Raw genomic sequence first — 21,340 nt, 5'->3', positions numbered from 1 at the left:
TCCATGAAAAAACTGATATTTTTCATTTAAAATATCATCATAGTCTTAAAGTGGAGTTTGAATACTGAAACTTGCCTATGCAGCAATTGATTACAGAGCTCATTTGTGAAAGCAATTGGAATACATATATAAGAAGAAAGCAAGGGAAGTTTCATAAGAGTTGAGGAGAAGAAGAAAGAGCAGAGCAGAGATAATGGGAAGCTAAAATTGATTTACAGAAACAAGCATGGCCTTTGCTTCCTTCTTCTCTTCTTTGGTTTAGGTGGCTGCAAAACAACTTTGATTGCTGCATCAAACACCATCTTCACATTCTGCCAAAATTTAATAACAAAATATGTAAGCTTCAGTTTAAGCAAGAAGTTGAAACATCTAACTCAGAAATTTGGCTTCATTTATTTCGCAGAAAGTTTCTGCATTTTCTCACATTTGGAACAAGGGAAAACCAAGTTATTTTTAGGCCCCGTTTGTTTGCAAAAAATAATTTATATTTGGAAAATATTTTTCATAGAAAATATTTTCTACGAAAAATATTTTCGAACAACATAATGCTTTATGATACCCATTGGTACCCGATTCAAATGATTAGCGCAAGACTAAGGCATCATAAAAACATTCCTTTGAAAACCAAAAAGAACAAGTTGTTCAAGGGGGAAAAATATGAAAAAATGTTTTTCTTGAAAAATATTTTCTATGAAACAAACACATTCTCAATGAAAATGACTAGTTTTTCTACTTTGTGAACTTACCAACACTACTAAGCTTTCTACGCATAAGTTTATCAACATTTTTCATTTTTTAATATGCTATTAAAAAATGGAAAATAAATTATTTTCTTAGAAAATGTTTTTCATACTAATTATTTCCTGCAAAACAAATGGAGTCTTATTTGCAATGCGTTTGCAGATATACTAAGCTATGCAAGTTCTCAAGTAAACAAGTCATTCTTCCATGAACTCGTCTGTGTAATCTACTTATTCTCAAGACAAAGGAATTTAAATAGAAAAATTTATATAACCTGCTGAGTTTTTGAACTGCATTCTATGTAAACAGCAGCACCAATCATCCTCTTTAATTCCTCCCCCTGCCAAGGATTGAAAACTTGCAATTATTTCATGAAATTGACAATCACTCATTTTGTTCAAATACAAATCAGAGAAAGCAAATGACTACTCGCCTGAGAAGTTGTGATTGGTGTAGCACCAGGATGATCAATCAAATACTGCTTGTCATCTCTCAAATCTGCATTTCATTACATCATTCTAGTATCAGAAACAGTGATGTTCCTTAAAATTATGAAAAATTCAGCAGTTCTTTTCCACAGTACTAGATCTTAATCTTTACCAAGCTTGGTTCCCACCAGCACAATTGGCACAGTTGGAGCATAATGCCTCAGTTCAGGAATCCACTGGTCCCCCAAAAAAAGAAAGAAAAATTAAGAAAATTACATTAAGAAATATCCAAAAGTTGTAAACAGTGAAGTAGAAACCTTCTTGGAGATGTTCTCATAGCTAGCTTTACTTATGAGGGAGAAGGCTAAAATGAACACATCTGCACCTCTGTAACTCAGAGGCCTCAATCTGTTATAATCCTCCTGTCCTGGAGACAAGCTACACTCAAATAAATATGTAATATTCTAATTTTCTCATCAAAAGGAAGAATAAAGAAGTGATTTAAAAATGGGTAATTTTCTCTGCTTGAAAATTGTTACAAAAGAAAAAATCACTAAACCTGCAGTATCCCATAATCCAAGATTGACTGTGCTGCCATCAACAACCACATTAGCACTGAAGTTGTCAAACACTGTAGGAACATAGTCCTGGCAAAAGAGAAAAATCATGATTTTTTTTTCTTTAAAAAAATAACTCTAATAATGGAAGATCAAGCAAAAACATACACTGGGGAAAGTGTTGCTAGTGTAAGAAATGAGCATGCATGTCTTGCCAACTGCTCCATCCCCAACAGTGACACACTTGATAAACCTAGCTGTGCTCATTTTTTTGAATCTCTGTGTTTTTTCTTCACTCTCTTACTTCATCCCACTGGCTTCTGTGCTATTTTCAAAAGATTTTCAATGGGGAATTAAAGAATGGAGTTGGAGAGGATGTTTTTGAAGTCGATTTGGGTTTAAAATTTGAATAGGAATGGAGGGGAAAAGAGAAGGAATTTAATAAGGTGAGAAACCAAAGCACCCAACTTTAGCTGGAGTTGTTTTAGCTTTACCATGATTGCCCAAGTGGGTTTCTGTTTCTTTAAGGGGAAGGACAGTGACCAAAAACACTAACAAAAGTGTTTGGTGATAGTGTTAGTTGTTGGTTAAGTGTTGGACAAGGGTGGAATTGAATCATCAATACTAAGAAAAAAAAAATGAAAGTTTTACATTGCTTAATTAGCCTAATGATTATCATGAAATGTAAGAATCCCTTAATTTTTTATTTAAAATAAAAATTTTAATTTTTTAACATTTAAATTTTTTAGGTGAAGGTGAAAATTCAGGGTATATTTTTATTGGAGGCATGAAACCTCCGTGCTTTCCTGGCAAAATTATGACACAGAACCATTGAGACTTTTCTTGGTTGATGCATCTTTTATGTGGGAGAATTTGAAGACAGTAGAATGGAAAAATCAATGCACAGCTGGGTCAAGGTAGCAGAAATGAAGAGATGATAATGACTTTGGTGGGTGTAGCCATAATTGGGGGAAGAATTTGTAAGTGAGATTGATGTGCTGATCACCGGCATTTTACCAAATCTAACTTTTGTTATATCCTAATGTGTAGTCCATGGTTTATATTCATTTTTGTACTGAGAATTTTTCATAAACTTGAGATGTTGAAAGAGGGTAAAAATCTAGGATCATGATTTGATATCAAGATGTGGGTCGGAGTCATTAAAGGCAGTGATAGCATCCATGTGAAAATGATCATATTTATGTCCTTTGGAAATGACCTGTGATGGAGAAAATTGACACATTCAGATCAATAGATCGTCCTTCAAAAGTTGTTCTGGAATTAAATCATCCCATTTGTGACTTTCTTGGCGAAAATGGCATAACTCTTCTTCTCGCTTCATTGCCAAGTGAAGCTAATGGACCATAGCCAAGCAAAGATAAATCATAGGACTGCCTTTCCTGCATGCATCAATGGGCTTTCTTTTCTAAAATGGAAATTATGGTTTTGCAGGAAACCTGGCCAGCAGCCGGTTTCAATTTAGTTTCAAATTGATTTTGGTTCATTGATGGATTAAATCCGAATAAGTACCTATAAATTTTCAGTATTATTTAGAATTAAAATTGATATATTTACGATTTAATCTCTAAATATTATCATTATTAATGAGTTAATTTCTATATTTTCAAAAATCTATTAAAACGTTTTTATATTTTCTCTCCGTCAACAAAATAGTCTTTCCATTTATTTTTATCATTAAAAATATAATAAAAAATTAAATTACCCCTTCTTTTCCTTCTCTTCCTCCTCATTTTTCTTCTTCATTAATTCTTTCTCTCATATTCTTATTTATTCTTTCTATTTTTTATTCTTTATAGATTTTTCTTTTTTTATTCTTCATAAATTTTTATTATTTTTTAAGGCGAAGATTCTTTTTCTTCTCCTTCTTTTTCTTTTTCTTCATCATCGTCGTCTTCTTCTTTTCCTTTTTCTTCTTTTTCTTCTTCTTCTCCTTCTTCTTCTTTTTCTTCTTCTTCTCCTTTATTATCATCATCATCTTTTCCTTCTCTTTTTTTCTTTTCTTTTTCAAAGAGGAAAAAATTATTTTATTGACCGAAAAAAATAATAAGGACATTTTAATAGTTATAAAAAAAATAAAAATTTCTAAAAATATAAAAATTAATTTGTTAATAATAATAATATTAAAAAAATTAAATGTGGAGTTTAATTCGAAAGTAAAATTGAATTTTAAAAATTTTCTTTTTATCTTTTATTTATTTTTAACGAAAAAACAGAATAAAAAAAATATTTTGTTGATAGAAAAAAAAATAAAAATATTTAATAAATTTCCATTAAAACTTTCATAAAATTACGATTTATTTCATTTCATTTCTATTAAATTTATTGTTTGGAATATAATTTTCATAATTAAATTACACAAATATTAAACTAAATCCAAGTATTTAGTTTGATTATTTATTTTAACTGAATAAATTAAAATTTGATATGAATTTATAAATTACTAATAAAAATAAAAATATAGTTTAAAGGTTGACTTGGGTCAAGTCCAGTCCAAGCCAACCCTTCCCTCTAAACCATAAAACAGAGCCCAAATTATGGGTTCTGACTTCTGAGACTGAGAGGCAAATTCTCAACATTCATGGAGACGACCCATTGCAGTCTCAGCCATTTCATTGCCTTCCTCTTCTCCTTCTATTTCCTTGTCTTCTCCGCCCATTCAAAATCACCTCTCCTCGGTGTTCATCCCTTAGGTGCCTCCCTGTCTTTATCTTTGTGTTTGCTGTTCTATGAATGAGACCCAGATCGTCAATTTGCACGTTATTGTTGATTTCATCTAATGTTTTTCATCTTTTTGGGAATTGAGCTCGATTTCTTACCTTTACAGATGAGAAGTACTTTTCTTCACGGTTTATCAAGTGCAAGGATGGCTCGAAATCCTTCACCAGAGACCGTCTCAACGATGATTTCTGCGATTGTGTTGATGGGACGGACGAGCCTGGTACTTCATCAGTCCATTTTACATCCATTTCAATGAATTGCTTCAATTTCTCAGCCTTTCACATTGATGGGTTCTTAGCTTAGCACTTGATATTTTGGGCGCTTATATATATATATATATATTTGATGTATAATGTTGATTGATATGGTTTGGTTAATTGGAAAATTTATGATTTTTCATCAGGTGGAAAATATTTGTATATGATTGTAGTTTTGTGTTTGCAACAGCCAAGGTCCAATAGCTTTCATTTCAGAAGCTGGACTATTCTTCTCATGGTTTTATTTTTTATTGTTTAAATTGATTGATATTTTTATCACCAGCTAGGCTGTTACATAAAATTTGCCATTCTACCTTCAAATAACTCTCTTTATCTCTCTCTCTTTAATTTTTTAATCTTAACATTATAGATGATTATAGGGATTTACCAATAGATTGAATGCTAATTCCTGTTCTGCCATACATTTTCGCTGTAGATTTTACAAAATCATATAGCTGTTTATGCTCTTCGTTTTCAGTGAATCATTTTTAATTGCTATTTTGATTTTGCCTGCAGGAACTTCAGCCTGTCCCAGAGGCAAATTTTATTGCAGAAATCTAGGAAGTAAACCTCAATTTATTTTTTCATCTCATGTCAATGATCAAATTTGTGGTGAGTATAGTAAGAAACATTCTTTCTTTTCCTTTACTGCTTAAGGCTTCTTTGCCAATCATTTTTAGGGCAGATATATGGTTCAGGTGCAGTAACCTAAGGTTTATGATCTATGCCTTTCACTGGATTTGAGGTTGACCTGCATCATTCGCGAGGAGACTTCTGATTTTCTTAATCTTGATAACAAATTACTTTGTCTGTTTGCTTGTGCCTTGTTTATGTACTTGTCATGCTTACTTATTCCTGCAGCTGTATGACCTGATGCTAGGAGGTCATCAAATTGTTATGATCTACTAAAGTAGCACATTTACGTTAACAAACTAGTAATGTAATAATTCCTGTGCCCTTAAGAACTTCAGGTATATCTTTCTCCTCGTCGATATCAGGCTTTAGGTCCATCAAATGTGCACTGTTTAAGTTGGCTTGGTTGGCAACGTCATATTTGTTAATACTGAATGAGTTGCTATGCTTGCTTCAAGCATACTGCTTCAATCTTGTTTCTATAACGTATGAAGTTTGCCTTTTCTATTAGATTAATGAAACTTGTTAACTTTGCAGATTGCTGTGATGGAAGTGACGAGTATGACAGTGGAATCAATTGTCCAAATACATGTGTCATGGGCGGAAATTTGGAGTACAGGGCTAAAAATTTTGTCTCATCTATTGATTCAAAGGAATCAAAAGATGAACTTCTTTTGGAGGACTTGTTACATAAATCTAAAGGTTTTCTTTCAGTAACAATTTTTTTTTTCCTTACGTGAATTTCTTTTTTTAAGCTAAGCTGCAGTTGTAAGTAATGCAAATGATGCTATACTTTGTGATTCCAGGTTTGAAGACGGTAATAGTTCTACAGATTGTTCTTTTTGGTTGTGCAATAGCATTTCGTTTATTTTGTCGGCGAGAAAAATTGAAAAGAAGGCATAATCACTGAAGAAATCCATTGACAATTTGGGTAAAAGTCTCTTTACCATTTGGTAGTCCCACTTCTACTTGTTAGGTCGAACTTCCCACTTGCTAATCATGGTTGTGCTTTCATTATATCTCCCATATCCATAATTGCTGGTTTCTGCTGATACATCCTGGTAATTTATGCATAAACAGCCTTTGTCTTGGAGGTTTTTCCCTTCTCGATACAGAGTATATTCATGGGAATCGGACTATATGGAGGTTGATGCATTGGTTATACAAAGTGTAGAGTTGCATATGTTGCAAATAACACAATCTCTGTTTGCTGGGACATATACTTCAACATCAAGCTACACAGTGATACTGGAAAAAAAAAACAGTAGGCAATACAGCTGCATTATAGGTTTTTCCCTTGTATTTGACTCCATATTAAATTTGGAAAATATCATAATCTAAATTTCATTTTAATTATTGATGATTAATTTAATTTTTTAAAATTAAAATATTTTTTTTTCTTTTTTTTTTCGTATGACAACTCCTCACATTTCCATCTCCATAAAAAAATTTTGTCCCACGACCAAAAAAATCCTTGCCACAGTGCATTTAGTTTTTTTTTTTTTTTTTTTTTTTTTTTTTTTTTTTTTTTTTTTTTTTTTTTTTAATTTTCTTTCTGCTTCCCTAGCCAATTCATGGTCAACTGCTTCCAACAATAGAACTTGCACAAATAGCTCAACGTGCAAATTGTCTAAACGGAAGACCTAATAACCTAAAGAAGTTTTGCATTTAAACCTCGCCACATTTCAGACCAAACCCGGGAATTAGAGTTGAGGAAGGGAATGAATCAAGATATTTTTAATTTTATTTTATTTTGAAAAATTCTCAAATTTAGTAAAATTTATTAATAAGTGTATCTAAAGTATATCAGTTTTTTTTTTAAATTTTATATATTAAATATTTTATTTTTTATTTTTTATAATATAAAATTTTTTTTTAATTAATTCTTTAATTTTATAAAAATTAAATTAATTAGTCCTTAAATGGATAATATTTTAAAAATTTCTCACCGTTTAATAACTAAAATTAATTAATAAATTTTATTAATATTTTATGGACATTTGAATATATTTTTTAAAATTAATGAATTAATTATGAGATTTCATATAACATAAGAATTAAATAGTAATTTTTTAAAAAAATTTTAACTAAAAAATTACAATTTTACAAGATTTTACATTTATAACCTAAATTTTTAATTTTAAATTAAAAAATCTCAAATTTTTAAATTTGTTATAACTGTAATAATTTTATAAATTAATTTTGATCAGATTTAAATTAGCATATATGACACACCACACCATGAATCATTATTTTTATTATAAAAATAATTTGATTAATTTGAATTAAAATTTGATTAAGACTATAAACTCTTAATTACTTAAAATTTTTAATTAAAATTTTTATTTAATTATGAGAGAATTAAATAGTTTAATTATATAATTTAAAAATTTTCAGTAATTAGAAGTTTAGGATTTTAATTAATGTTTAATTATAGTTAATAAAATTATTTATGTGATAAAAATAATAATATATTAATAAATTAATTTAAATATAATTAAAATTCATTTAAAAAATTATTTTGCTTTCAAAAAAATATTATAATTATAAAAAATTTAAAATTTAAAATTTTTTTTTGAAAATTTAAAATTTAAAATTTAAACTATAAATAAATCAGTAAAGTTCGGATTTTTAGGACGCATGGAATTTTTTTTTATATGCTGGGGAAAATCACAGGTTTTGATTCTGGATTGAGAGTGTTAGAACCGGCCCAATCTGATTTAGGTCAGAAACGGGCCATGTGCAGCTCTACTTGTATGTGCATCCTATGGCCGGAGGAAAGCTAACGTGTGACGGCCGCCCAAGTCCCAGTGCTTCTGTGATCGGCCGTCGCCTGGTTGAGTTAGTTGCATTTTGCTAAAGATGCTAATCGGTGTGACCAAAATGTGCAGTTCTCCACTTCGTTTTCATCATTTTGTCCTGCAGTTTCCTTTAGTTCGCTCAATTTCTTCACTTGAACAAACCCTTAAAGCTAAAGTAGAAGCCAAGGCCTATCAAGAAATTCCCGACCTTTTTGAATCTTACAGAGGTGAATATTTCGAAAATCCTAATCCTTTCTCCTTCCTCTCCACCTTCTCTTTGAATCTCAGAACACAAGTAGTTGATGAAATTTTACAATCTTTTATCCCTTTGAGACCCCATTTTCGCCCCCAACTTGTTTATTCCTGTCTCCTTTCTTACACCCTTCAAAGTCCTAGTCCTCTCCCTCTTGCTCTAGCCATCCTCCAGCGAACTTTTCGTTCTGGGTGTTCACCTGTGCCCCAAACACGTCTTCTTCTATCCTCTGCTTGGTTGGATCGAAGAAGGCAATCTCATACTGTAGCTAATATTCTAGAGGAGATGGAGTCTATTGGGTATCGTGCAGACTCTGGTATTTGTAACTATCTTGTGTCTTCTCTTTGTGCTGTTGATCAGTTGCAGGAAGCAGTGAAGGTTCTGAAGGGTATGGGCAGAGCAGGATGTGTTCCTGATTTGGAAGGTTATGGCTTTGTTATTGGCTCAATGTGCACAGCCAGAAGAACTGCTGATGCGGTAGAGATGTTGAAGGAAATGGTGGTCAAAATTGGGTTGAACCCAAGGCATGGAACCGTGGTGAAAATAGCGGCGGCATTGCGGGCAAATAGAGAGATATGGACAGCTGTTGAAATGATTGAGTTCATGGAGAGGGAAGGTTGCCATGTCGGATTTGAGAGCTATGAGCTGGTGCTTGAGGGGTGTTTGGAGTGCAAAGAGTATCTTTTGGCTGGAAAAGTGGCGATGAGAATGACAGAGAAACGGTTTATACCTTATATCAAGGTCAGGCAAAAGGTGGTAGAGAAGCTTGCTGGTGTCGGTGAATGGAAGCTTGCTTGTGCTGTAAGGCAAAGATTCACAGAATTGAGTTCATAGTTTCCTCCATTTTTTATGGGAGTGCATTGTGAAGTCTGCTGGTGAGAAGCAAATAAATTCACACATGTAATGACTGATATGGTTTGTTTATTTTTCCTTTTTTGTTCCCCTAGCTGCGTGATATTTTATTGTCTAATAGAAATAACGATTAATCCATAGTGGTATATTTTCTCCTGCAGTGGCCAAGAGGGTGTTGGATTTGAAATCCGTGGTGCCTGTTGAAAGTTGGAACAAGACTACAAGCGTACAGGTTTATCTTTTCTTAACTTATTATACGTTATTTGTAGCATGATTCTGCTAATGAATGCTGGAATTGAAAATTTTGTTTAGCTTATATATATTTGTATGTATCTATTAAGCAGCTCAGCAGAGCCATAATTACCTCAACTAGGTCTGCTAAATCAGTTCAAGTGGTGAACTTTCTTTTTTGTATTTTGTTCTATGTAATAATCAATAGAAGCAGATAGCATACCAGATCTTTGTTGCAATTATAGCTCTTGACAACTATACACACATAACACATTCTTCCTAAATACTCCCTTTGTCCCATGATTTTTATCTATCTTTCCCTTTTTTGGTCTTCCAATCTTCTATGGCCTAAGGCAAGTGGTGATGATTTTTATCTATCTTTCCCTTTTTTGGTCTTCCAATCTTCTTTGGCCTTAGGCAAGTGGTGAGAAGGCTAAAATTTTTATATATTTTAGATAGGCATTAGGCATGCTACTAGTATCAGTGTCACACTTACACCAAAATAAATTATGAATAAACAACAATTTAAAATTAATAACACCCATGGCTCATTCAATATTGTTCTTAATAAATATGGAAAAATTCTCACAAATAAATGAACAACAAATCATAAATCAACAACACCCATTATAATTAATTTCTGCAATGTTGAATCATGAATGAATTTTGCAATGCTGGAGCCTATGAATGCGAAGGAAAGGTTGAAGTGGCAGGAGAAGGAGGAGATCGGGAGAAGAAGAAAGAGGAGAGAAGACGAAGAATTTGGAGAAGAAGGAGATCGTGGTTCGGGAGAAGAAGGAGAAAGAGGAGAGAAGAAGAGACATACACCAGTGTACTTGTTACTGGTGTCGATGGCTGCTGTTTGGAGGCTGTGTCTTGATAGCTGCTATTAGAGAATGCAGAAGAAGGTTGCGATCTAAGAGTTTTGGGTTTGAACCCTTTAAAATTAAAAAGAAAAAAAAGATTCAGCAAGAGGGGCTCGCCTCGCTCACGCCTCGAGGCAAGGCGAGCGCCTCTTGAAAGGCACCTGGCTTGGCGCCTGGCCTCGCCTATTGTTCACCTTCTTTTTTTCTCACTCGCCACTCGCGAGGCAAGGCAACGCCTCTTGAAAGAGGCCTGGCCTCGCTTTAACAAAACTGATTATCATCCCTTCTTTTTTTAGACTATAGGAATATATAAATTTATAATTATAATCTTATTTAATTTTATAGTTTTCAAACTATCTTTTAGTATTTAATAAATATATTACTTTAAAATGAATGTAATTGAAAAATTAATAAAAAAAATTATAATTTTGAATATGGGTGAAAAATAAAATAAATAAAAATTATGGAATCGAGGGTGTATGCTTTCATGTTTGGAAATTTCATTTCTACTCCAGAACCCAAACGAAATATAGTTGGCTGTTGAACATGGCAGTTGTTCTATTACCAAAAGTTGATTTAGTACCTTTTGCTTAAAAGAATCATGATATTTTTGCCAGAAATTCTTTTACGGGGTTCTGTGAAATGGATGGAAGATAGAGGGAACTTTTATCATAATGTAAGCATTGTATACTAAGAACTGAAGATCTCCTGGTAATTTTATTGTACTGTCACTGTGATATAAGGGATTGCTATTTCCCATTTTCTTATGCTTTGAGCAAACTTTTTCCATAGTATTGTGTCCTGTAAATATCAATATTTTTTACTTAAATCTCCAGCAACCTCTTTTACTTCAGTTTTTATGTAATTACTATCTAAAAGCATCTTGTTTTAAGCTACCATCGAATCATCCTAAAACCAGGATCAGCCCACTACACGCAAAATGCTGCTCAATTTTTCATAGGGTAGCTACCTTCCATTAAAATGCCACAGATACCTTTCTCATCTCCAGTACCACGTGCCATCCTTATATAGCCGTTCTCACCCCAGTCTTCTCCCCATGAATTTTTCACAATCCAGTATCGATCATCACCCGTTCCACCATAGCCAATGGCTGTGACTCCATGGTTGAGTGTGACTCCGCAGAAGCCGCTGAAGATACCTTCGGAGTAAAGTTGAAATTCATAACCACTGGCGTCAATTGCAACAGATACAGGTTGAAGGGAAAGTATAAGTTGTAGGAACTCCTCAGCATTGGGAGGTACTTTTCCATAGCCGTTAATTGTCACTGCATAATCTTTGGTTTTTGCTTGTTCACAAGGGTTATCTTGTCCATTGTATGGATAATCATTTTCAGAGGTGATTCCCCCATTCTCTGTGACAAATGAAAATGCTTTTTCCATGTATCCACCACTGCAGCCCTGGTTATCTTTGTTAACGTCACAGTCTACAAGCTCTTGTTCTGATAGAGATACTAACTTTCCTGTCTTAATTTTGTTAATGCCTTCTATAGCTGCCACTGCGGAGAATGCCCAACAGCTACCTGTATTACAGAAATGTATATTTAGATCGTCTCATGTAACTTCAAGAATGAGATAATTAATTAAAATTTGAAAGAGGGTATCTGTACAGTCAAATAACCCAGCCATTCTTTATCTATACGATATTGAAAAACTATTTCAGGGTTAGCTATTAGTTGTCCCAATGCTCAGGTAAGAGCTTGTCAGAACATGAATTTCATCCCTTTAAAAAAGTGCACTCTGAACCTAAATTCTCAGGAAAAGTGAAAAAATAAAATATAAACAAAGGGGGAAATGATACCACATTGGCCTTGATCCTTAACTGCGGTTACAGCTCCTTCCTCTCTCCAATCTACTCCGGTTCCAGCTCCTTCCTCTCCCCAATCTACTGCAGTTGGCACCTTGAAGCGTGCTGAGCTATTGGAACTTGGATACTGTCTTGTGTCGTGGTTATAACCTAAGTAGATAGACCGAAATTCATCATTGCCAAGGTCTGCGAACTTGTTATCAGTTAGCTTATATGATAAGTTCCGAGAATTAAAGTCGTTGATGAACTGAACATTGGACATGTATATTCCAAAACGCAATAAATATTCATCTCTTGTCTTGTATCTTCGACCATGTTTTGCCAGCCATCTATTATACCTCCTCTGCATGGATTCGGAGTTATATTTGGGCAGACGATGAGTTTCTGAGGCCATTGAAGGTATCCATAGAACACAGAGAGTTGTAAGTAGCAAGCCAGCATTCTTTACCATTATGGGTGTCTCCATGTCTGGCTGAGGATGTGCATAGAGGATGAGAGCTTATAAATGAAGATTTTAGTGCAACCAAGAGATCATATTGGGCTTGGCTACATAACGTAGTTTACGACTTATGCTAGATCATACTTTGCTCAAGGTATTTCAGTTGTAGTTTTGTTCTGTCACGTTTTTGTGCTATCCAGTTTTAGTGGAGCAAGCAAGTCTTTTCTTGTTCATTCACATTGTGTGAAACATGCAGGTTTAGCTGCGTAATAGAAGCTTAGGATAGCTAACCAAGAAGAAAGAAAATTAGTGGCAGGTTAAATATGTTAAGGCTGTTGTTTAATGAATGTTGAATGCTCGTTGTAGCCTTAAGCTGCTGCCTATGTCTACGGCTATGGCTATGCACGGCTTTTGGATCTCGAACGGACACGAAGAACCATTACAACAAAGTTTTTGGAAGCTTTATTAGAAATTTCTATCTCTTTTTTCTTCTTCTTTTAAGAGTTTGAAAATTATAATAAAAAGACTATATTATATTTAGTTATTTAGTGTTTTCATATATTTTAGATGAAAATATTATATAATATTGTGGATATCGGATATTATTTGAAGTTAGGATGTGAGATTTGTTAGTTTAATATTAGTAATATTAATATTATGTTAAATTTTACTGTAGGAATCGAAAATTATACTAAAACTAGAACCGAATCGGATCTGAAAACATATAGAACCGTATCGAAACTGTATCAAAATTTAATTTTGATTTTGATTTCAAACAAATTAAGGAAACGACTTTTAATTCTGATTTTAGTTCCTGTAAAAAACTGTCTCAGAACCGGAACCGAACACTCTACTGCTGCCTCCCACTGTATGCATCTAAACATACTAGTTTGCAAGTCTTCGACAGTTGTTTCATTAACATGTATAGTAGATCCGTGTGCATGTTTTCATTTTGTTTTCCTATCCCAGTTTAAGCCTTTAATATCAACTCTATAGCAGAAAACTGTGTGGGCAGAGTTTGATATTGTTAGGTTTATGAATGCAAATGTTCATTGCAGGTGGTATGAACTGAACCAAAACTAACTTAGAGATAAGGGGTTTGCAGATATTGGATTGACAGACTGTTAAAACTATCATATGAATTGCATTATTATTGGAATCATCTTCTGCAATTGTTTTCTTGTCTTAAATGGTAAAACTGAAGGCTTCCCATTATTTATTTTGTATTCTATAGCTTATGATTTGTTTTTGGGGGGCATGCATAGCAAATGACCTATCCTTGTCATACCAAATTTCTCTTATGATAGGAACAAAGTACATCAATTATTTTCTTTTTATTTGCAGAGCACGTGATGTGCTCCAATATTAGGGAATGAATGCGAAAGATACTGTTGAAGATTGCACACTGGAAGTGAGTAGTGGAAAGAAGTGAAGGAACTGTTGCGAAAAGAAATCTTGCATGCTTCTTTATTACAATTGAGCTTATCCAGCTGAAAAGGCAATGTTATATCAGCCATTTTTGTCAGATTACAGGTTTCAAATAATGATGCAGAACTTCGAAGATGCTGATAAAGTTGGCAGATAAGATAATTGAGGAATATCTGCTAGAAATTTAAGGTAAGGTGCTCATGGAGCTACAAAATGTCTAGCCTAATCAATGTAATGAAGGTAATGATCATCCCCCATGGAAAGAATTAATTTATTTTAGTATTGCATCTTAAACAGTTTGTTGATGAAATGTTGATCTTGGAGAATATCATTATCATTATGTCAAAGGTTTTATCGAATTAAATTAATTCAGTTTTTTACTAAGATTTCAAATAAATCTTAATTTATAATGAGTAAATTTACAAAAATTCTATCTAATTATTTTTTAAAAAAAATTAATTTTTTTTATTTAAAAATGAAGAGTTTAATTTTTTAATTTAAAAAAATAAAATTATATATAATTGTATAAGAATTATTTTTTTTTCTCAAAAAGATGAATTCTTTAGTTAACTTTTTAATCATTATAATATTATTACTCATAAATTTTTTGTCTATAGATTTGAATTTTTTTTATTATTGATAAAAGAGTACTTTTATATACATAAATGTATTAATTTAACATATATGTCCACTCTCCATCACTAGTAAAATCCATCATTTTATTCCCATATATCATTTGCTCTTTGATTATTTATTGACATAAAAAAAAAAAAAAAGAAAAGTTGTTTGTTTGAGAGAGAGAGAGACATTCACATGCCCACCTCAAATCACAATTGAAATTTCATTGCATTCTTAAAATTTCATTTTTTTAAAGAAAAAAAAAATTAGTGGGCTGCCATGGATTTGTATTAGTTAAAACAACATAAATTCCAGTTTGATAGAAAAAGGAAGGTGGGAAGAAAGGTGTGTGGTATCTAGAGAAATTTAAATGACATAATACCCTACATGTGGGTGTGGTTTGGGGACAAAGCAAAGAAAGCTTACAAATCATTCACATGGTCTGACATGATCTCCTTCCCCCTTTTCCTCAATTTTCTTTTCACACCTTCCTTTCTTTATGATAAATATTTAAATCTAATATACACATAATTATATTATAAAAAATATTTATTTACATTTTAAATTCATGGTAATTTACGTCTACGTACTAAAATATAGTTTAATAATAAGTGCATTTAAATAAATTTGAGAGATTTTAAATTTTACTCTATCAATTCTCATTTAAAAAAAAATTCATGATAAATCAAATTTAGAAAATAATGGACTGAACCAACATTAAAACTTCATAATCAAAAAAGGTTATTTATGCATGGCCATCAAAATATCCCAACTCCCACTCAGTTTTAACAGTTTCAACAATATTTCAACTAAGTACATAGACAATTAGACATGATCATGAGATAAAAGGATGATGACCCATTTGACTTTATGGATCAAAGGGTTTACTAGAGTGGACTAATAGATCAAACGGACAGGAAAAATGGGTGTAGGAAAGTGTATGAGTTGGTAGCTACATGGGAATGTTCCTCAAAGAGATTTATTTATTTATTTTGAGAATATAATAAGGTAGCCACCACTAAAGAGAAGGTCACTAGGGCACGTGGTGACTGATTCCTCTAGTTATTAAACTACTGGCGACTTTCCAGTAATACCGTTGAGACCCAACCTTCTAACAGCTGTACATAGCTGTCCAATCCCTCCCCATGTGACCCCACTCCCACATTCTTACGAAGATTAAGCTCCAAGATTTAATGGCTTCTAACAAAATAAACTCTGCATCACCTTCTTGTTCTTGTCTCAATTGTACTGTTCTTCTTTCATGCCCAACACATTTTGTTGTAGGAGTTCTGATTTGGGTTTCTGCAGTTTGCTTGTTTTCATGCTCTTGCTTGCCAATGGAATATATAAGAATCAAGCTTTAGTCTTTGTTCTCCTGTGGGGATTCAATTCAATAGTTTTTTAGAAGCTTTGTTGAAGAATTTTTGTGCCATTTAGAGTGTTTGTAGATTATATACTCTACTAAATGGCACAATTGCCTCCGAAAATCCCAAACATGCAGCCAACTTGGCCTGATTTCTCCCACCAGAAGACCATGCCACCTTCTATTAATAAAGCTGCTTCTCCCACCGCCGCCACCGGCCAAAACCCTTCGTGGGTTGACGAATTCCTCGACTTCTCGTTGGCGAGACGTGGGACTCACAGGCGGTCAGTAAGTGACTCCATTGCCTTCCTGGAGCCACCATTGCTTGAAGAATGTCGTGGCACGTCGGGTGCAGTAGTGGCACCTCAGCATCAACACCGTCATAGTGCTGGACATAACAATAGCAGCAGCTGCGACTTTGATAAATTTGACGATGAACAATTCATGTCTATGTTCAATGATGATATCTCCAATGCGGTGGCCGCTCCATCTTGCTCGAACCCATCAACGCCATCGGATCATAACAGTATTAATGATGAGAAAGATACAACCGCGCCGTCGTCCGATCAAAATACTAAACAGAACAAGATAAGAAATGAACCCGATGAGGTGCAAAGCCAATGCCAACAAGAGAATCAAACTCCACCAAGCGCAACCGATACCAATTCTTCTGATCGGATTGTTGATCCCAAGAGGGTCAAAAGGTATTCATGCATACGCATTTTCATTAAAATTCTGATTAATTCAAATACACTTCTGTCATTATTATTATTTTTTACCATCAATTTAACTTAATTCGGCGTTAAAAACATTCGAATTACATTACTTCAACCCAATATCTTATATTATAAGAAAAATATTTGACTAATGGGTTATTAATGGAATAGTGTTTATGATAATTATAGTGATTAATCAGTTGATTATTACATTTATACAAATTTTTTGTTTTTGTTTGCAATAGAATCTTGGCAAACAGGCAATCTGCGCAGAGGTCAAGAGTGAGGAAGCTGCAATATATTTCTGAGCTTGAACGAAGTGTAACCTCATTGCAAGTAAGTATTAGTGAATGTGTCATTATACTAAATTAATCTGTATGAATTATTATTTCTCCATAATTAATTTTCTTTTTCTTTCTTCTCTCTTCTTCTTCTTTTATGCCCACTATGAAGGCTGAGGTCTCAGTGCTGTCACCAAGAGTTGCATTTCTAGACCATCAACGCTTGCTGCTTAATGTTGATAATAGTGCTCTTAAGCAAAGAATTGCTGCTTTAGCCCAAGACAAGATCTTCAAAGATGGTAAGTGCTTAATTATTATTATTCAACAAAATATCTTATTTTATCTTAATTAATCATTACATAATTCAATCAAAACTATGCATGTGGGTTTGAGGATCTCATTCTTTTTCTAATATAATTGAGTAAATAATTTTTTTTTAAAAAAAACAAACTATACTGTGCTCTTTAGCTGTGCACAGTTATGGCAGAAGTAATTTCAGATGCATCATTCATGTGCTAGCTTCTTAGATCACCTTTGCAAATAAGGAAGTGGTGGGTTGAAAAATAAATGCTTTTTGTCAAGTCCCACAAGGAAAAATGTTTTATATATGACCCAGACAATCCTTACAAAGTGCCTTTTTGATGAAATTAAGTTCCTTTTTTTTCCTTTTTTTTTATTAACATGGCATTAGATCAATCCCAATCTCAACACTAGATCATCTACAAATGTTCAATTACAAAATTTCTTGTTCTAGAGTTTTAAATCAAATTGTAATTTTGAAAATAAAACACATACTGGTCAAGTTTATTAAATATGCTTTTTATTAAACATATACTGGTCAAGTTTTTCATGAATATCCCATAATTAAATATGTCAAATATAGTAGAAAATATTTAAGATTGTAATTATTATAATTTGGACTTTAAGAATGATCTTAATTTAAAGTCTGCTGAAAATGAGATCTAATCTTGAATCATTTGATTTATGTAATAATTATTAGTGGATTTTGAAACAAATCCAGCTCATCAAGAAGCACTGAAGAGAGAAATAGAGAGACTGAGGCAAGTTTATCACCAACAAAATCTCAAGAAGATGGAAAATTCAGCAACTGATCCCACTACTGCTCCTGAGAAAGAACAGCTTCTTCTGCAAGTTTAACTCATTTTTACAGTGAGTTCTTTCAAGAATGGTAATTAATAAACTCTCATTATTATCAAGAATCTGGTAGGAAAAAAAAAAAGGATTCATGCAGAAGAGATTGGTGATCTCTGTGTTCTCCTGTGCATTCACGTGATGTGTTCACATCAGATTGGGGACCACTCAACCTTGCATAATTGATTGCAGGGAAGATCATGTGCAGCTGTGATTAAAAATTAATTAAGAGAGAAAAGGAAAGAAAATAAAAGAAAAGAAAAGAAAATTGTCTGCTTTAACTGTTTAGGAGGAGAGGGTGTGGCTGCTGATTCTTTAATCTGATTTATATTCTTTTTTTTTATAAGTGATGTTGGGAAGTGGTTGTCAGTCATTAGCTGGGAAGTGTTTGATGTCAGATTGTTTATGCTTTTTTTAGTGCTTGATCTCTTTGTTGTAATAATTTATTTTTCTTTTTTTAAAATTATTTCCCCAACCAAAAAATGACAAAAAAGAAAGTGTAAATATCCATTTCTAATTGTATATATATGAAAATTTTGGGTTACTATTTGGATTTTATTAATGCATGGAAGGTCACATGATCTGCAGTTTATCATCATGAATGAGAATTAAAACAGTATCCAAATTGATTAAATATAATAAGACAATATTTTCAAAAAAATTACTATTTAAATTTTATATTATGGAGAAATTTATGACAGCGATTGAAGGGAGTTGTTGGGCTTTCTCAACAGTGGCAGCCATTGAAGGGATCCACCAAATAACTACAAGTAAATTGATTTCTCTTTCCGAGCAAGAGCTAATAGATTGTGACACTAAAGGCAAGGATGAAGGGTGCAATGGTGGTTATATGGAAGATGGATTAAGTTTATAATAAAAAACAATGGAATCACCAGTGAATCTAATTATCCATACAATGGAACTTGTATAGCCAAAAAGGAGGCTTCCCATGTAGCTAAGATTACAGGCTACGAAGAAGTTCCGTCAAAGAGTGAAACGTCACTGATGAAGGCAGTTGCAAAACAACCTGTTTCTGCCTCCGTTGATGCTGGAGGATTATATTTTCAGTTCTACTTCACTGGTGTCTTCACAGGAGTCTGTGGAGATGATATAAACCATGGAGTAAATATCGTAGGGTATGATAAGACCAGTGATGGAATCAAATATTATAGATAAAATTTAATAGATTTAAATTTAAATTTAAATTTAAGTTAATAAAATTTGTATTGAATGAGTGTATAACCACCTTGATGTTGATGAGAAATTCTCATGATTCAAACAGTATCAGAGCAATCAATCATTACCCATCGCCTAATTAGCATTTGTATACAAGTAAATAAGCTTCACTACAAACGTACATCGATAAGAAAGATAGTTTAAAACTACAGAGATGAGATAAGATCATTCTTAGAATTTTATTTTACAACTGACTATGAATATCATCTTTAATTTCTCTACCTATAAATAACTAGCAAGGAAACGTTGCCTGCCATAACATAACAATGGCTTCATCACTTCAAATTCAATGCTTGTTTTCGCTCTTCTTCGTTTTGGCTCTCTTGGCTAATCAAGCCACCTCTCGTCATCTCCTTAAGCCACAACTAAGCATGTCTGCAAGGCATGAACAGTGGATGGCAAGACATGGAAGAGTTTATGAAAATGCCGAGGAGCAACAAAAACGTTATAAGATATTCAAGAACAATGTTAAGATGATAGAGTCATTCAATGCAGCTGGCGACAAACCCTTCAATGTAAGTGTTAACAAATTTGCAGATCTATCTCATGAAGAATTCAAGAACATGTACCTCGGGATGAAGCCTTCTCGACATACAAGTTCAAATGTAACTCTAACATCCTTAAACAATGAAGGCATGATTAATGTCCCTACTTCATTGGATTGGAGATCAAGAGGAGTTATTACTCCTGTGAAGAGTCAAGGCTCAAACTGCGGTGAGGACAAAAGAAAAAACTACATATATAATGGAATACATAAAACCCTTTTTTTTAATAACCTTTTTTATTTTTGTTTGTGTACAAATAGGAAGTTGTTGGGCTTTCGCAGCATTGGCAGCCGTGGAAGCTATGCATCTATTGAAATATGGTAATTATCATGATTTATCGGAGCAACAGCTTATGGATTGTGATCATGCATCGAATGCATGCAACGGCGGTGATATGAGAGATGCCTTTGACTACATAATAGCCAACGGTGGCGTGACTGAAGAAGCTAATTACCCTTACGTAGGATATCAGCAATATTGCAACACAGTAAAGGAAGATCAGCCAACAGTTAGACTGAGTTCCTACCAAAAAGTTCAACCTTACTCTGAAGCATACCTGATGTCGGCGGTGAACTTGCAGCCTGTTACCGTTGGTATAGATGCAGGAAACAGATTATTTCAATACTACCACGGTGGTATCTTTAGGGCTAAATATTGTCGTCCTGATGTATTGAACCATGGAGTATTATTGGTTGGTTATGATACTGCTCCTGATGGAACTAATTATTGGATTATTAAGAATTCTTGGGGTGAAAATTGGGGAGAGAATGGATATATGAGAATAGCAAGAGATGATAATGCTGGGATTTGTGGAATAACTTCGTATGGTACCCTTCTTAGCGTTTGATCATCACTTCATTAGGATTGTTAGGAGTTAGTTCTTTTGGATTATGCTTATAAGATGTGGTTTTGAGTGGTTTTCCATGGTCACCTCCTTTTTGTTTTTGTGTGAACCAACTAGGTTAGGGTTTGATATGTGAGTTTGGCTTTTCTGGGCCGATAGTTTTAAGCTTGCTTAGTTTTTGCGTAGATCATGGCTATGTATTATGGGCTTTGACCATATATTGGTTCATGTCTTAATAGGCCTCAAGTCTTTTCTTAATGCAAACATTATCTTCATACAAAAAAAGACAAACCATGTCATGATGGTCTCCTCACTCGCCGCTTTGTTGCTAAAATCCAAGTATATATGTGCATGCAAATTGTGAATTGAGCAAAACTAAAGTCTTTATAGCTAAAATCCATGCCAATTGTGAATTAAGCAAAGTCGGGCAATATCTTGGATGTGTAATTGGTGTTACGCTGTGTATCCAAAAGACAATTTAGCATATCTAAAAATCTTTGAATTTGACTAATGCAGAACATGCATGTATGACACCT

General features: G+C 33.3%; 6 protein-coding genes and 1 pseudogene across 11 annotated transcripts; 5 read left to right on the top strand and 2 right to left on the bottom strand.

The window, feature by feature from the left end:
• Positions 1–4: 4 nt before the first annotated feature.
• On the bottom strand, positions 5–2,291 carry LOC110629914 (rac-like GTP-binding protein RAC2). 2 transcript variants are annotated; one of them, XM_043949544.1, is made up of 7 exons: positions 1,895–2,291; positions 1,729–1,816; positions 1,487–1,591; positions 1,342–1,405; positions 1,175–1,239; positions 1,016–1,081; positions 5–311 (listed from the first exon to the last, which is right to left on the bottom strand). In XM_043949544.1, exons 1-7 carry the CDS (start codon positions 1,951–1,953, stop codon positions 213–215), a joined length of 546 nt encoding a protein of 181 aa, XP_043805479.1. In that variant the 5' UTR covers positions 1,954–2,291; the 3' UTR covers positions 5–212. The 2 variants fall into 2 exon arrangements, with proteins under 2 accessions (XP_043805479.1, XP_021632818.1); XM_021777126.2 differs by having other exon boundaries at positions 1,487–1,596; positions 1,895–2,285.
• Positions 2,292–4,260: 1,969 nt separating this feature from the next.
• Positions 4,261–6,711, top strand: LOC110629576 (glucosidase 2 subunit beta). Its single transcript, XM_021776609.2, has 6 exons — positions 4,261–4,437; positions 4,572–4,685; positions 5,239–5,334; positions 5,893–6,057; positions 6,162–6,286; positions 6,436–6,711. The coding sequence occupies exons 1-5, from the start codon at positions 4,326–4,328 to the stop codon at positions 6,263–6,265; spliced, it is 591 nt and encodes a 196-aa protein (XP_021632301.1). The 5' UTR covers positions 4,261–4,325; the 3' UTR covers positions 6,266–6,286; positions 6,436–6,711.
• A 1,292-nt stretch (positions 6,712–8,003) lies between these two features.
• LOC110629941 (pentatricopeptide repeat-containing protein At1g06270) lies at positions 8,004–14,446 on the top strand. 4 transcript variants are annotated; one of them, XR_002490327.2, is made up of 3 exons: positions 8,004–9,324; positions 9,423–9,493; positions 13,966–14,446. XR_002490327.2 is itself a non-coding variant. In XM_021777160.2 (2 exons), the coding sequence occupies exon 1, from the start codon at positions 8,218–8,220 to the stop codon at positions 9,241–9,243; it is 1,026 nt and encodes a 341-aa protein (XP_021632852.1). In that variant the 5' UTR covers positions 8,005–8,217; the 3' UTR covers positions 9,244–9,284; positions 9,423–9,731. The 4 variants fall into 4 exon arrangements, 1 of the variants encoding a protein (XP_021632852.1); XR_002490325.2 differs by having other exon boundaries at positions 8,005–9,284; XR_002490324.2 differs by having other exon boundaries at positions 8,007–9,309.
• Positions 11,298–12,648, bottom strand: LOC110629943 (ervatamin-B). The gene is made up of 2 exons (XM_021777163.2): positions 12,177–12,648; positions 11,298–11,898 (listed from the first exon to the last, which is right to left on the bottom strand). The coding sequence occupies exons 1-2, from the start codon at positions 12,646–12,648 to the stop codon at positions 11,306–11,308; spliced, it is 1,065 nt and encodes a 354-aa protein (XP_021632855.1). The 3' UTR covers positions 11,298–11,305.
• A 248-nt stretch (positions 14,447–14,694) lies between the features above and the next one.
• On the top strand, positions 14,695–18,726 carry LOC110629942 (basic leucine zipper 61). Of its 2 annotated transcripts, none has more exons than XM_021777161.2 (4): positions 14,695–16,734; positions 16,992–17,082; positions 17,200–17,326; positions 18,028–18,726. In XM_021777161.2, exons 1-4 carry the CDS (start codon positions 16,133–16,135, stop codon positions 18,183–18,185), a joined length of 978 nt encoding a protein of 325 aa, XP_021632853.1. In that variant the 5' UTR covers positions 14,695–16,132; the 3' UTR covers positions 18,186–18,726. The 2 variants fall into 2 exon arrangements, with proteins under 2 accessions (XP_021632853.1, XP_021632854.1); XM_021777162.2 differs by having other exon boundaries at positions 14,701–16,734; positions 18,049–18,726.
• Positions 18,727–18,780: 54 nt separating this feature from the next.
• Positions 18,781–19,410, top strand: LOC110629308 (annotated as a pseudogene).
• A 271-nt stretch (positions 19,411–19,681) lies between these two features.
• On the top strand, positions 19,682–20,807 carry LOC110629307 (ervatamin-B). The gene is made up of 2 exons (XM_021776215.1): positions 19,682–20,129; positions 20,221–20,807. The coding sequence occupies exons 1-2, from the start codon at positions 19,682–19,684 to the stop codon at positions 20,805–20,807; spliced, it is 1,035 nt and encodes a 344-aa protein (XP_021631907.1).
• Positions 20,808–21,340: the final 533 nt, after the last annotated feature.

The sequence above is a fragment of the Manihot esculenta genome, chromosome 13 (genome assembly GCF_001659605.2).
Source record: "Manihot esculenta cultivar AM560-2 chromosome 13, M.esculenta_v8, whole genome shotgun sequence".
Classification (NCBI taxonomy): Eukaryota; Viridiplantae; Streptophyta; class Magnoliopsida; order Malpighiales; family Euphorbiaceae; genus Manihot; species Manihot esculenta.
Note: the sequence above shows the minus strand (reverse complement) of the source record. Positions and strands in the feature narration are given on the sequence as shown.

Excerpts from the sequence above, each read along its gene's own strand:
- LOC110629576 (XM_021776609.2), top strand. The coding sequence starts at position 4,326 with ATGGAGACGACCCATTGCAGTCTCAGCCATTTCATTGCCTTCCTCTTC. Across the intron at positions 4,438-4,571 it reads CCTCGGTGTTCATCCCTTAG|ATGAGAAGTACTTTTCTTCA; the intron begins GTGCCTCCCTGT and ends TTACCTTTACAG. Across the intron at positions 4,686-5,238 it reads TGATGGGACGGACGAGCCTG|GAACTTCAGCCTGTCCCAGA; the intron begins GTACTTCATCAG and ends TTTTGCCTGCAG.
- LOC110629941 (XM_021777160.2), top strand. The coding sequence starts at position 8,218 with ATGCTAATCGGTGTGACCAAAATGTGCAGTTCTCCACTTCGTTTTCAT.
- LOC110629942 (XM_021777161.2), top strand. The coding sequence starts at position 16,133 with ATGGCACAATTGCCTCCGAAAATCCCAAACATGCAGCCAACTTGGCCT. Across the intron at positions 16,735-16,991 it reads GATCCCAAGAGGGTCAAAAG|AATCTTGGCAAACAGGCAAT; the intron begins GTATTCATGCAT and ends TGTTTGCAATAG. Across the intron at positions 17,083-17,199 it reads GAAGTGTAACCTCATTGCAA|GCTGAGGTCTCAGTGCTGTC; the intron begins GTAAGTATTAGT and ends CCCACTATGAAG.
- LOC110629914 (XM_021777126.2), bottom strand. The coding sequence starts at position 1,993 with ATGAGCACAGCTAGGTTTATCAAGTGTGTCACTGTTGGGGATGGAGCA. Across the intron at positions 1,597-1,728 it reads TGGATTATGGGATACTGCAG|GACAGGAGGATTATAACAGA; the intron begins GTTTAGTGATTT and ends GCTTGTCTCCAG. Across the intron at positions 1,240-1,341 it reads GCTGGTGGGAACCAAGCTTG|ATTTGAGAGATGACAAGCAG; the intron begins GTAAAGATTAAG and ends AATGAAATGCAG.
- LOC110629943 (XM_021777163.2), bottom strand. The coding sequence starts at position 12,648 with ATGGAGACACCCATAATGGTAAAGAATGCTGGCTTGCTACTTACAACT. Across the intron at positions 11,899-12,176 it reads TAAGGATCAAGGCCAATGTG|GTAGCTGTTGGGCATTCTCC; the intron begins GTATCATTTCCC and ends TCTGTAATACAG.
- LOC110629307 (XM_021776215.1), top strand. The coding sequence starts at position 19,682 with ATGGCTTCATCACTTCAAATTCAATGCTTGTTTTCGCTCTTCTTCGTT. Across the intron at positions 20,130-20,220 it reads GAGTCAAGGCTCAAACTGCG|GAAGTTGTTGGGCTTTCGCA; the intron begins GTGAGGACAAAA and ends GTGTACAAATAG.